At 47.3% G+C, this 14,500-nt stretch overlaps 1 protein-coding gene across 1 annotated transcript in view; it reads right to left on the bottom strand.

The window, feature by feature from the left end:
• Positions 1–12,878: 12,878 nt before the first annotated feature.
• The window catches only part of RBP7 (retinol binding protein 7), a 12,113-nt gene continuing 10,491 nt past the window's right edge, over positions 12,879–14,500 (bottom strand). The window contains exon 4 of the mRNA XM_032300330.1: positions 12,879–13,118. Coding sequence (XP_032156221.1) covers positions 13,068–13,118 — 51 coding nt within the window. The 3' untranslated portion in view covers positions 12,879–13,067. The remainder of the gene's footprint in view (positions 13,119–14,500) is intronic.

Here is a 14,500-nt window from a genome sequence, read left to right as displayed (position 1 = left end):
AAAAAAAAAAAAAAAAGATGGGGTTTCACCATGTTGGTCAGGCTGGTCTTGAACTCCTGACCGCTGGTGATCCACCCACCTCGGCCTCCCAAAGTGCTAGGATTACAGATGTGAGCCACAGCACCTGGCCAGGAGTTCGAGACCAGCCTGGCCAAATGGTAAAACCCTGTCTCTACTAAAAATACAAAAATTAGCTGGGCATGGTGGTGGGTGCCTGTAATCCCAGCTACTGGGGAGGCTGAGGCAGGAAAATCACTTGAAACCAGGAAGTGGAGGTTGCAGTGAGCTGAGGTCGCACCACTGCACTCCAGCCTGGGTGACAAGAAACTCTGTCTCATAAAAAAAAAAAAAATGAGCTGGGTGTGGCGGCTCATGCCTGTAGTCCCAGCTACTAGGGAGGCTGAGGCAGGAGAATCACTAGAACCTGGGAGGCAGAGGTTGCAGTGAGCTGAGATTGTACCACTGCACCCAGCCTGGACAATAGAGCAAGACTCCATCTCAAAAAAACAAAAATAATAGAAAAATTAGAAATGAAGTCTCTAGCCATATAATGTACCTCTCAGGGTGTTTGTTTGTTTGTTTTGAGACAGGGTCTTGCTCTGTTGCCCAGCTTGAGTGCAGTGGTGCAAACATGGCTTACCTCTGGGCTCAAGCAGTTCTCTCACCTCAGCCTCCCAAGTAGCTGGGATCATAGGCACATGCCATCACACCAGGCTAATTTGTTAATTTTTGTAGAGATGGGGTCTCTCACTATGTTGCCCAGGCTGGTCTCAAACTTCTGGGTTCAAGTGATCCTTCTGCTTCAGCCTCCCAAAGTGTTAGTACTACAGGCATGAGCCACCACACTCAGCCCCCAGGGTCTTTTTTTTTTTTTTTTTTTTTTTTTGGGACGGAGTTTCGCTCTTACCCAGGCTGGAGTGCAATGGCGCGATCTCAGCTCACCGCAACCTCCGCCTCCTGGGTTCAGGCAATTCTCTTGCCTCAACCTCCTGAGTAGCTGGGATTACAGGCACGCGCCACCATGCCCAGCTAATGTTTTGTATTTTTAGTAGAGACGGGGTTTCACCATGTTGACCAGGATGGTCTCGATCTCTTGACCTCGTGATCCACCCGCCTCGGCCTCCCAAAGTGCTGGGATTACAGGCTTGAGCCACCGCGCCCGGCCGTCCCCAGGGTCTTTTACAGAACGAATCTCTCTAATACAATTTTTAGTTCCTTTACAGTTGTGTTCTAACTTGTGTAAGTGATGGAGTTTCCACCACTTTCCTTAGGAGAATCTTTCCCATAATATCATAAACAAAAAGGTCTCACAGTTGTCTGTAATATGTAGCCCATATTTTTATTGTTTGGTTCAGTTTCTTCCACTTAAGCATTACATTAGCTCCTTTGGACTGTGCATAATACTCTGTCTGCCTCCCTTGGGAACTACCAAGCATCAGGACCTTAGTTAGTTGTTAGAATTACCTGGAAACCAGCAAAAAAAGAAAAGAAAGAAAGAAAGAAAAAAGAAATGTTTTTTTAACTGGTAACAAATAAACAAGGAGACCATAGTACAAACTGAAACATGAGACTGAAATAAAAGGTATGCCTCAGTGGGTGGATCACCTGAGTTCAGGAGTTCGAAACCGGCCTGGCCAATACAGTGAAACCCCGTCTCCACTAAAAATACAAAAATTAGCTGGGCGTGGTAGCACACTCCTGTAATCCCAGCTACTCAGGAGGCTGAGGCAGGAGAATCACATGAACTCAGGAGGCAGAGGTTGCAGTTAGCCTAGATGGTGCCACTGCAGTCTAGCCTGAGTGCAAGATTCCATATCCAGAAACGAAAGCCTTCTAGTTAAAGAAAAGGTGCCTGTGAAGGTAAATTCTGGAATTTGTAATATTTTAGGATAGCTTTTATTCAAGTGCCAGAGCATAGAGAGCCCACTGTGTCAAGAGATGTTTTTCTGATAATCTTCCTGATCTATAAAACTAGAGCCAGCAAACTTTCTGATCCTCTTAGATCTACAAAACCACCTACAGCTGTAAGGATATGCTGTTATCTCTGCTGCTATCAGAGATCAACTCCTTCATCTGGACTCCTTTCCCCCTCACCTTCTGAAGGTCCAGCATTATCCCCTCTCGTCTGCACATCACGCTCCCTCTCCTCACTGGACACACCTGTGGTAGGAACGCCAACATTCTTTCATTTATGTATTTCTTTGTTTGAGATAGGGTTGTTCTGTCATCTAGGCTGGAGTGTACTGGCATGGTCACTGGCTCACCACAGCCCCAACCTCCTGGGCCCAAGCAATCCTCCCACCTCAGCCTCCTGAGTAGTTGACACCACAGGCATGCACCACAACACCCAACTCATTTTTGTATTTTTGGAAGAGAGAGGGTCTCCCTATGTTGCCCAGGCTGGTCTCAAACTCCTGGCCCCAAGTGATCCTCCTACATCAGCCTCCCAAAGTGCTGGGATTACAAGTGTAATCTTTAAAAACATACTGTTTAAAAACTCTGCTATGGCCAGCCTACAGTATTTTGTTATAGCAGCCTACACAGATTAAGGGAACAAAGGTAGAAGCACAGAGATCCGCCGGGCACAGTCGCTCACACCTGTAACCCCAGCACTTTGGGAGGATGAGGCAGGTGGATCTCCTGAGGTCAGGAGTTCAAGACCAGCCTGATCAACATGAAAAAATCCCATCTCTACTAAAAATACCAAAAAATTAGCTGGGCGTGGTGATAGGTTACTGTCATCTCAGCTACTCAGGAGGCTGAGGCAGGAGAATCGCTTGATCCCGGGAGGTGGAGGTTGCTGTGAGCTGAGATCAGGTCATTGCTCTCCAGCCTAGGCAATAGAGCGAGATTCCATCTCAGAAAAAAAAAGCAGCCGGGCGTGGTGGCTCATGCTATAATCCAAGCACTTTGGAGGCCAAGGCCGGCAGATCACCTGAGGTCGGGAGTTCAAGACCAGCCTGACCAACATGGTGAAACCCTGTCTTAAAAAAAAAAAAAAGAAGGGCCAGGCGCGGTGGCTCAAGCCTGTAATCCCAGCACTTTGGGAGGCCGAGGCGGGTGGATCACGAGGTCAAGAGATCGAGACCATCCTGGTCAACATGGTGAAACCCCGTCTCTACTAAAAATACAAAACATTAGCTGGGCATGGTGGCGCGTGCCTGTAATCCCAGCTATTCAGGAGGCTGGGGCAGGAGAATTGCCTGAACCCAGGGGGCGGAGGTTACGGTGAGCCGAGATCGCGCCATTGCACTCCAGCCTGGGTAACATGAGTGAAACTCCGTCTCAAAAAAAAAAAAAAAAAGAAGAAGAAGCACAGAGACCAGTTTTCAGGTGAGTGGTATAGTGATCCAAGGGCCAGGTACTGGGGGTTCAATCCGACAGGGCAGCAATAAAGGTAGGGAGACGTGGTTGGATTCTGGATATTTTTTTTTCTTTCTCTCTCTCTCTCTTCTTCTTTCTTTCTTTTTATTGAGACAAAGTCTTGCTCTGACACCCTGGCTGGAGTGCAATGGCATGATCTCAGCTTACTGAAATCTCTGCCTCCCCAGTTCAAGCAATTCTCCTGCCTCAGCCTCCCAAGTAGCTGGGATTACAGGCGCACACCACCACATCCAGCTAAATTTTGTTTTTGTTTTTTTTAAATAGAGATGAGGTGTCACCATGTTGGCCAGGCTGGTTTTGAACTCCTGATCTCAGGTGATCCATCCATCTCAGCCTCTCAAAGTACTGGGATTACAGTTGTCAGCCAACACGCCTAGCCTAATTTTGTATTTTTAGTAGAGACAGTGTTTCACCATGTTAGCCAGGATAGTCTCGATCTCCTGACCTCATGATCTGCCCACTTCGGCCTCCCAAATTGCTGGGATTACAGGCGTAAGCCACTGTGCCTAGCCTCTGGATATATTTTCAAGAAGAGCCAACAGGATTTGTGGGTGGTGTGTGAAAATGAATATAAAAGAAAGAAGTAAAGGATGACTGTAACTATTAGTAGAAGTGTGAGTTGCCTTTGATTGAGATAGAGAAGGCTATGGGCAGATCAGACTTGGGGGGGAAGATATATAGTTCAGTTTGGGGTATGTTAAGTGTAAGATATCTGGTAGACCTTGAAGTAAAGGTGTCAAGTAGACAATTGAGCATCTTTGGTGCATAAATAAAATGTAAATTCTTGAGGCAGGATGAGATTACCAAAGGAGTGACTATATCAAGAGAAGAGATCTGGGCCGGGCGCGGTGGCTCACACCTGTAATTCCAGCACTTTGGGAGGCCGAGGCAGGTGGATCACAAGGTCAAGAGATCAAGACCATCCTGGCCAACATGGTGAAACCCCATCTCTATTAAAATTACAAAAATTATCCAGGCGTGGTGGCACTCACCTGTGGTCCCAGCTACTTGGGAGGCTGAGGCGGAAGAATAGCTTGAACCCAGGAGGCGGAGGTTGCAGTGAGCCGAGACTGTGCCACTGCACTCCAGCCTGGCAACAGAACAAGAATCTGTCTCAAAAAAAAAAAAAAAGAGAGAGAGAGAAGAGATCTCTCAACTGAGAACTGATCCCTTGGGGTACTCATCATTTGGAAGCAAGGAGTCATGAAGGCACCAGCAAAGGAGATAAGAAAGACTGGCCAGGTGGGGTGGCTCATGCCTGTAATCCCAACTCTTTGGGAGGCGGGCAGATCACCAGAGGTCAGGAGTCCGAGACCACCATGGTCAACATGGTGAAAACCCGTCTCTACGAAAAATACAAAAAAAATTAGCCGGGTGTGGTAGCAAGTACCTGTAATCCTTGCTACTGGGGAGGCTGAGGCACGAGAATTACTTGAACCCGAAAGGCAGAGGTTGCAGTGAACTGAGACTGAGCCACTGCACTGCATCTCAAAATAGAAATAAATAAAATAAACAAATAAATAAATTTTTAAAAGCTACTATGGACTAGATGTAGTTTTCTATTGCTATTGATTTGATGTTAACAATATTCTAGATTTCTGACCTTCTTCCTGCCAAAAATGATGCAGCATGCCTGCCAAGGAATGCCCACTGCATTATGAGGTCTTCTTGACACCTATACATTGTTTGTGGCTATAACCACAGAGACACATGTGATTGACGTAAAGTGTCAAGTGATTAAGTGTGAAAAAAATGTTCATTATTTAAATTTTTTCCATTGTGAACTTTACTTGGCTTTAGGATTCAGAATTCCTCTTGCTTGGAGTGAGATTTTATTTCCATGGGATTTCATGGTTATGCCTAATGACCGGATGTTTGCTGTGCTCAGCAGATGTGTTTGGTGATGCCAGGAAAGACAGCCAGTGCAGCTGACACGATCTCACCTATTCTTGCATTTGGTGACCACTTATTAAACACCCGCAAGGGCTGAAGCACTGTGCAAGATACAAAGAATATAGGTGGCACACACCTAGAGTCCTAGCTACTCAGGCTGAGGCCGGAGGGTCACTGGAGTCCATGAGTTTGAGTCCAGCTTGGGCAACACAATGAGATCCTGTCTCTTTTTTTTTTTTTTTTTTTTGAGACGGAGTTTCGCTCTTGTTACCCAGGCTGGAGTGCAATGGCGCGATCTCGGCTCACCGCAACCTCCGCCTCCTGCATTCAGGCAATTCTCCTGCCTCAGCCTCCTGAGTAGCTGGGATTACAGGCACACGCCACCATGCCCAGCTAATTTTTTGTATTTTTGGTAGAGATGGGGTTTCACCATGTTGACCAGGATGGTCTCGATCTCTTGACCTCGTGATCCACCCGCCTCGGCCTCCCAAAGTGCTGGGATTACAGGCTTGAGCCACCGCGCCCGGCCGATCCTGTCTCTTAGACAAAAAAACAAAACAACAAAACAAAACAAAAAGGCCAGCCGGGCACAGTGGCTCATGCCTATAATTCCAGCACTTTGGGAGACCAAGGTGGGTGGATCGCCTGAGGTCAGGAGTTTGAGACCAGCCTGGCCAACATGGTGAAACCTTGTCTCTACTAAAAATACAAAAATTAGCCAGGTGTGGTGGTGCATGCCTGTAATCCCAGCTACTTGGGAGGCTGAGGCAGGAGAACCCCTTGTACCCAGGGGGCAGAGATTACAGTGAGCCCAGACTGTGCCATTGGCGCCATTGCACTCCGGACTGAGCAACAAGAATGAGACTTCGTCTCAAAATAAAAAAAATGACAATAAACAAAACTAGATATGACCCTGTGCATAAGGTACTCACAGTCAAGGATAGAGATAAAACACAGAACTATGATACCTGATACAAAATGTTATGTGCCATAAAAGAAGTTCCAAGAAAAAACTAGAGAAGGACCAGGCACACTGGCTCATGCCTATAATCCCAACACTTTGGGAGGCGGAGGCGAGTAGATTGCCTGAGGTCGGGAGTTCGAGACCAGCCTGGCCAACATGGTGAAACCTTGTCTGCTAAAAATACAAATCCCAAAGTGCTGGGAGAATCACTTGAACCTGGGAGGTGGAGGTTGCGGTGAGCCAAGATTGCGCCATTACACTCCAGCCTGGGCAACAGGAGAGAAAACCACTCCAAAAAAAAAAAAAAAAAAAAAAAACTACAGAAGTCCAAAGGCTAAAGCAATGATTACTTCTGATTTGGAGGACACAGCTTTGGACTGACTGAATGAAACGGTTTTTCTGAAGAAAATCTACCCAATGACTTTCTTTACAATGATTTCAACTTATATCAATATTTTCCCACATTTTATTTATTATGTATTTATTTATTTACTTATTTGAGATGGACTCTCACTCTGTCCCCCAGGCTGGAGTGCAGGGGTGCCATCTCAGCACACTGCAACCTCCACCTCCCCTGTTCAAGCGATTCTGGCCTCAGCCTCCAGAGTAGTTGGCATTATAGGCGTGTGCCAACACACCCGGCTAAATGTTGTATTTTTAGTAGAGACGGGGGTTTCACCATGCTGTCCAGGCTGGTCTTGAATTCCTGACCTCTGGTGATCCACTCCCCTTGGCCTCCCAAAGGGCTGGGACTTCAGGCATAAGCCACCGTGCTGGCCAATACTAAAATACTTTATTGGCCCATCTGATTTGAAGAAAAAGCAAGGGAGAAGAGGTGAGGAGGAGGGAATGAAGCTTCTTCCTATTATCAGTAAATAAAAAGCCTTCAGTCTGGGCATAGTGGCTTACACCTGTAATCTCAGCACTTTGGAAGGGCCAAGGCGGGTAGATCACCTGAGGTTAGGAGTTCAAGAGCAGCCTGGCCAACATGGTGAAACCCTGTCTTTTAAAAAAAAATAAAATGAAACAAAAAAATAAAAAGCCTTCACTGTGGGCCAGGTGCGGTGGCTCATGCCTGTAATCCCAGCACTTCAGGAGGCCGAGACGGGCTGATCGTGAGGTCAGAAGTTCGACACCAGCCTGGCCAACATAGTGAAACGCTGTCTCTACTAAAAATACAAAAATTATCTGGGCATGGTGGCACCTGCCTCTAATCCCAGCTACTCAGGAGACTGAGGCAGGAGAATCGCTTTAACCTGGAGGCGGAAGTTGCAGTGAGCCAAGATCGCACCATTGCACTCCAGCCTGGATGACAGAGGGAGAATCTGTGCCCAAAAAAAAAAAAAATTCTTCACTCTTGCGGGGTGTGATGACTCATGCCTGTAATCCCAGCACTTTGAGAGGCCGAGGCAGATGTATCTCTTGAGCCCAGGATTTGGAGACCAGCCTGACCAACATGGTAAAACCCTGTCTCTACTAAAAATACAAAAATTGGCTGAGTGTAGTGATGCCTGCCTCTAATTCGAGCTACATGGGAGGCTGAGCACGAGAATCCCTTGAACCTGGGAGGCGGAGGTTGCAGTGAGCCAAAATCCTGCCACTGCTCTCCAGCCAGGGCCACAGAGTGAAACTCCCTCTCAAAAAAAAAAGAAAAAAACATTCCTCACTCTGATTGGACCAACTGTGTTCATGTTACTTGCTCCCAAGCGAATCACCTATTCATGTGAGAAATGCCGACCATGATTAAACCAATCAGAAACCACCCACAGAACTAGGGATGTGGTCAGTGCCACTCCAGTAACATGGCTGGGGCAAAATAAGACAAAACAGATAGTAGGGAGACAAAAAAAACCAATATCCATTCCACTAGACTTAACAAGAATACAGGACACAGTTTACTTACTGACCCACAGATAGCGTTCATCATTCTAAGAGCTCCTAGCATTCCCTCCCTTGTCTGACATTCTTAATACTCAGATAAGCACTTCCCAAAGTGATGACATAAATGCACATCCCATCACAAGAGGAAAACAAAAAACATTATTCTATAATTTGATGACTAGCAATTCTTTTTTTTTTTTTTTTTTTGAGACGGAGTCTTGCCAGAGTGCAGTGGTGCCATCTCTTGGATCACTGCAACCTCCACGTCCTGGGTTCAAGCAATTCTCCTGCCTCAGCCTCCCAAGTAGCTGGAATCACAGGTGCCCGTCACCACGCCCAGCTAATTTTTGCATTTTTAGTAAAGACGAGGTTTCATCATGTTGGCCAGGCTGGTCTCGAACTCCTGATCTCAGGTGATCCACCTGCCTTGGCCTCCTAAAGTGTTGGAATTACAAGTGTGAGCCACCGCACTCAGCCTATGACTAATGATTCTGGTAATCACAGAAAACATTTTCACAGAAGGAAGAGGATTGGGAATGTGCCTGTTACTTTCAACCTAAACCCAAAGCTAGTTGTTTTTTTTGTTGTTGTTTTTTGGGACGGAGTTTTACTCTTGTCGCCCAGGCTGGAGTGCAATGGCAGAATCCCAGCTCACTGCAACCTCCGACTCCTCCTAGGTTTAAGCAATTTTCCTGCCTCAGCCTCCCCAGTAGCTGGGATTACAGGCCACGTTCAACTAATTTTTGTATTTTTAATAGAGACAGGGTTTCATCATATTGGTCAGGCTGGTCTTGAACTCCTGACCTCAGGTGATCCACCCGCCTCAGCCTCCCAAAGTTCTGGGATTATGGACATGAGCCACCCCACCCAACTTAGCTTGTTTATTGATAGTGATTAGAAGACTGTTTTGAGACTCCATCTCAAAAAAAAAAAAAAAAAAAAAAAGGAGGTGAGACCAGCCTGGGAGACATGGTGAAACCTGTCTCTACTAAAAATAGAAAAATTAGTATGCGCCTGTAAGCAAAACACTCCAGCCTGGGTGACAGAGGGAGGCTCTGTTTCACCAAAAAAAAAAAAAAAAAAAAGGTATTTACTATAAATATATTGACTGACCAGGTACAGTGGCTCACGCCTGTAATCCCAGCACTTTGGGAGGCCCAGGTGAGTGGATCACGAGGTCAGGAGTTCAAGACCAGCCTGACCAATATGGTGAAACCCTGTCTCTACTAAAAATACAAAAATTAGCCGAGCATGGGGACATGCTGCTGTAGTCCCAGCTACTCAGGAAGTTAAGGCAGGAGAATTGCTTGAACCCGGGAGGCCGAGGTTGCAGTGAGCTGAGATCACACCACTGCACTCCAGCCTGGGCAACAGAGCAAAACTCTGTCTCAAAAAAAAAAATACACACACACTCACACACACACACACACACACACACACACACACACATATGTAAACTGAATTTCACTGTCTGAGGCTCCAAATGAAAAGGCTAGGCCAGGCACAGCAGCACATGCCTGTAATCCCAGCAGTTTGTGAGGCTGTGGCAGGCAAATCACTCGAGGTCAGGAGTTCGAGATCTGCCTGGCCAACAACACAAAACCCCCCATCTACTAAAAATGCAAAAATTAGCTGGATATGGTAGCATATGTCTGTAATCCCAGCTACTTGGGAGGCTGAGGCAGGAGAATCACTTGAATTCACAAAGTGGAGGTTGCAGTGAGCTGAGATTGTGCCACTGTCTCAAAAAGAAACAAAAAAAAAAAGAAAAAGAAAGGGCTATAAAATAATAGTTGTCGGCCGGGCGCGGTGGCTCAAGCCTGTAATCCCAGCAGTTTGGGAGGCCGAGGCGGGTGGATCACGAGGTCAAGAGATCAAGACCATCCTGGTCAACATGGTGAAACCCCGTCTCTACTAAAAATACAAAAAATTAGCTGGGCATGGTGGTGCGTGCCTGTAATCCCAGCTACTCAAGAGGCTGAGGCAGGGGAATTGCCTGAACCCAGGAGGCGGAGGTTGCGGTGAGCCGAGATCGCGCCATTGCACTCCAGCCTGGGTAACATGAGTGAAACTCCGTCTCAAAAAAAAAAATAATAAAAAAAATAATAGTTGTCAGCAAGCAGCCTCTGGGGAATGTTTTGGAGTAATTGGCTTGTTCTGAAACTGGGTTGTGGGAATGGCTGTGCACCTGTATACACTTACTAGAAATTATCAAACAGCCCAACGTGGTGGCTCACGCCTGTACTTCTAATACTTTGGGAGGCCAAGGTCAGGAGTTCAAGACCAGGCTGGCCAACATGGTGAAACCCCATCTCTACTAAAAATACAAAAATTAGCCAGGTATGGTGGTGCTCCCCTGTAATCCCAGCTACTCGCAGGCTAAAGCAGGAGAATAGCTTGAATGCGGAGGTTGCAGTGAGCGGAGATCGCACCATTGCACTCCAGCGTGGATGACAGAGTGAGACGGTTTGAAAAAAAAAAAAATTATTACGGGCCGGGCACGGTGGCTCACACCTGTAATCCCAGTACTTTGGGAGGCCGAGGTGGGTGGATCACGAGGTCAAGAGATCGAGACCATCCTGGTCAACATGGTGAAACCCCGTCTCTACCAAAAATACAAAAAATCAGCTGGGCATGGTGGCGCGTGCCTGTAATCCCAGCTACTCAGGAGGCTGAGGCAGGAGAATTGCCTGAACCCAGGAGGCGGAGGTTGCGGTGAGCCGAGATCGCGCCATTGCACTCCAGCCTGGGTAACGTGAGTGAAACTCTGTCTCAAAAAAAAAAAAAAAAAAAAAAAAAAAGAGCATCCAGTGTATGTGGATCATGGAAGTGCCTGCTTTGAAGATATTTCTTTGCCTAGGATGAAGCTTTCCAGCTGGTGGCGCTCAAGGGCCAACATCTGGTAGTAATTTCATGAAAAGGTTTTTTTTTTTTTTTGAGATGGAGATTCGCTGTTGTTGCCCAGGCTAGAGTACAATGGTGCACTCTTGGCTCACTGGTCTCCGCCTTCCGGGTTCAAGTGATTCTCCTGCCTCAGCCTCCCAAGTAGCTGGGATTACAGGCATGTGCCACTTCACCCGGCTAATTTTTTTGCATTTTTAGTAGAGACGGGGTTTCACCATGTTGGCCAGGCTGGTCTCGGACTCCTGACCTCAGGTGATCCACCCACCTTAGCCTCCCAAAGTGCTGGGATTATAGTCATGAGCCACCATGCCTGGCCCAGGGGAATTTTTTTTTTGAGATGGAGTCTCGCTCTATTGCCCAGCCTGGAGTGCAGTGGTCCGCCTCCTGGGTTCAAGTGATCCTCCTGCCTCACTGACCCCCAGTAGCTGGGATTATAGGCATGCGCCACCACACACGTGCCTATACAAGCACAAAGATTATGTCTCTTCTGTGACCCCAAATATTCCAATGGCTTCTCAGTCCCCTCAACATAAAAGAAATCCTGGGCAGGTGTGGTGGCTCCCACCTGTAATCTCAACACTTTGGGAGGCTGAGGCAGGTGGATCACTGGGGGTCAGGAGTTGGAGATCAGCCTGGCCAACATGGTGAAACTGTCTCTACTAAAAATACAGAAAAGTTAGCCGGTGCTGTGGTGCGCACCTGTAATCCTAATTACTTGGGAGGTTGAGGCAGGAGAATTGCTTGAGCCCAGGAGACGGAGGTTGCCATGAGCCGAGATCTCACCATTGCACTCTAGCCTGGAGACAGGAGACTGTCTCAAAAAAAAAAAAAAAATTACTTTTTATTATGAGGAAATTTCCTTTTGGTAATGACAAAGAGTCTTTGCTTGGTCAAACTTTAGTTTGGCTCCTGAAACTTCTCCAAGGCTTACCTGTGCACTTCCTTATAAAATCCAGTTTTAGCAAATAATTCTGCTGAAGTCATTTGGCAAGAACCCCACAACCCTCAATGTGTGATCACCTTCAATATTTGACCACCTTCAATGTCTGATTACCGTCCATATCTGATGGCTTCTGCATCCTCCACCAGGATGATGTCTGATCACCATGGTCTGTCCTCAGCAAGGATCCTGTTATGTGGGTTTAGCTAGAATCCTCCGTACCCCAGAAGTTTCCCCTTAGTGATTTTCTTTCTTTCTTTTTTTTTTTTTGATACACGGCCTCACTCTGTTGCCCAGGCTGAAGTGCAAGTGGTATGATCTCTGCTCCCTGCAACCTTTACCTCCAGGGTTCAAGTGATTCTCATGCCTCAGACTCTCGAGTAGCTAGGATGCACTTCTTTCTTTACTTTTGAGACACGCTGTCATCCAGGCTGCAGTGCAGTGGCGAGATCTCAGTTCACTGTAAGCTCTGTGCCCCAGGCTCAAGTGATCCTCCCACTTCAGCCCCCTGAGTAGCTGAGACACCATGGGCACGTGCTGCCATGCCCAGCTAATTTTTTTTTTTTTTTTGAGACAGAGTCTCTCTCTGTCACCAGGTACCAGGCTGGAGTGCAGTGGTGCAATCTCGGCTCACTGCAACCTCTGCCTCCCGGGCTCAAGCAATTCTCCTGCCTCAGCCTCCCGGGTAGCTGGGACTTCAGGCACATGCCACCATGCCCAGCTAATTTTTTGTATTTTTAGTAGAGATGGGGTTTCACCATGTTGTCCAGAATGGTCTCGATCTCTTGACCTCGTGATCCGCCCGCCTCGGCCTCCCAAAGTGCTGGGATTACAGGCTTGAGCCACCGCGCCCGGCTTCAAAGATTTGTTTAAATGCTGGAATTTGCCAAATTTAAAAGGAAAAACTTCAGAGTCATTTGTACAGGTTTATTGAAGCTGAGCAGTTTCCCCATAGTCTAGGTGACTTCAGGTTACAGACTGTGTGACTCTCTCCAGCTGTGAGTCCCCATCATCAAACGGGATAGATGACCGTCGGTTCGGTCTGCAATATAATTTGGCATAAAGTTGCAGCCACAAGTGGGTTCTGCTGCTGGGTATGGATCAGGCTCTCTGGAATGTCTGTTTGCACACTTGACCTTCACAGAACATTTCCTAGGGTATCAGGAGAAAGGGAAGAAAATGAGTTTGTATGTGGTCTGTTTTCACTCTCAACACTTTATTTTTTATTTTATTTTATTTTAACCCCTAACCCTTTTTCTGGAACACCCTTTTTTTCTTTTATTCTTTTTTTTTTTTTTGAGATGGGGTCTCACTCTGTTGTCCTGGTTGGAGTATGGTGGCAAGATCTCGGTTCACCGTAACCTCTGCCTCCCAGACTCAGGCAATCCTCCCCCCTCAGTCTCCCAAGTAGCCGGGACACTACAGGCACGTGCCACCGTGCCTGGCTAATTTCTGTATTTATTGTAGAGAGAGGGTTTTGCTGCTGCCTCGGCGGCTCTTGAACTCCTAGCCCCAAATGATTTTCCTGTCCCCTCCCAAAGTGCTAGGGTTACATGTATAAGCCACGGCCCCCGGCCTACTCTCAACACTTCTGACACCCAATGTGTGGGTTTTTAAACTCCTGACACCAATTGTGTGGTGTCTTTTCCAACCCCACTTCTCCAACTCTCTGACACCGAGTGTCCAGTAAGGTTTAATTCTGGCACTAGCTACCTAGAGTTAGCACAGAGCGCAGAGGTTAAGGACGTAGTCTCAGAAGACTGCCCCCAACTTCAGATACTGTTGCAAGTTCTGGACCTCCTATATTTCTCACTGACCAGCTACAAATCCGATTTTCCCACAACCCCTCCTTGGGCTTGATATTTTGCTAGAAGGGCTCACAGAACTCAGAAAGTCCCTTTACTTAGTATTACCAGTTCATTACAAAATAAATAACTCAGAAACAGCCTGATGTGGCTAGGCGTGCTGGCTCACGCCTGTAATCCCAGCACTTTTGGAGGCCAAGGTGGGCAGATCACCTGAAGTCAGGAGTTTGAGACCAGCTTGACCAACATGGTGAAACCCCATATCTACTAAAAGTACAAAAATTAGCTGGGCATGCTGGTGGGTGCCTGTAATCCCACCTACTCTGGAGACTTGAGGCAGGAGAATCACTTGAACCCAGGAGGCAGAGGTTGCAGTAAGCCAGGATCATGCCACTGCACTCCAGCCTGGGCAGCAGAGCAAGACTCCATCTCCATAAAAAAAGAAACAGCCTGAGGGCCGGGCGCGGTGGCTCAAGCCTGTAATCCCAGCACTTTGGGAGGCCGAGGCGGGTGGATCACGAGGTCAAGAGATCGAGACCATCCTGGTCAACATGGTGAAACCCCGTCTCTACCAAAAATACAAAAAAAATTAGCTGGGCATGGTGGCGCGTGCCTGTAATCCCAGCTACTCAGGAGGCTGAGGCAGGAGAATTGCCTGAACCCAGGAGGCGGAGGTTGCGGTGAGCCGAGATCGGGCCATTGCACTCCAGCCTGGGTAACAAGAGCGAA

The sequence above is a fragment of the Sapajus apella genome, unplaced genomic scaffold, assembly GCF_009761245.1.
Source record: "Sapajus apella isolate SASKATOON/1434 unplaced genomic scaffold, GSC_monkey_1.0 scaffold43, whole genome shotgun sequence".
In the NCBI taxonomy this organism is placed as follows: domain Eukaryota; kingdom Metazoa; phylum Chordata; class Mammalia; order Primates; family Cebidae; genus Sapajus; species Sapajus apella.
Note: the sequence above shows the minus strand (reverse complement) of the source record. Positions and strands in the feature narration are given on the sequence as shown.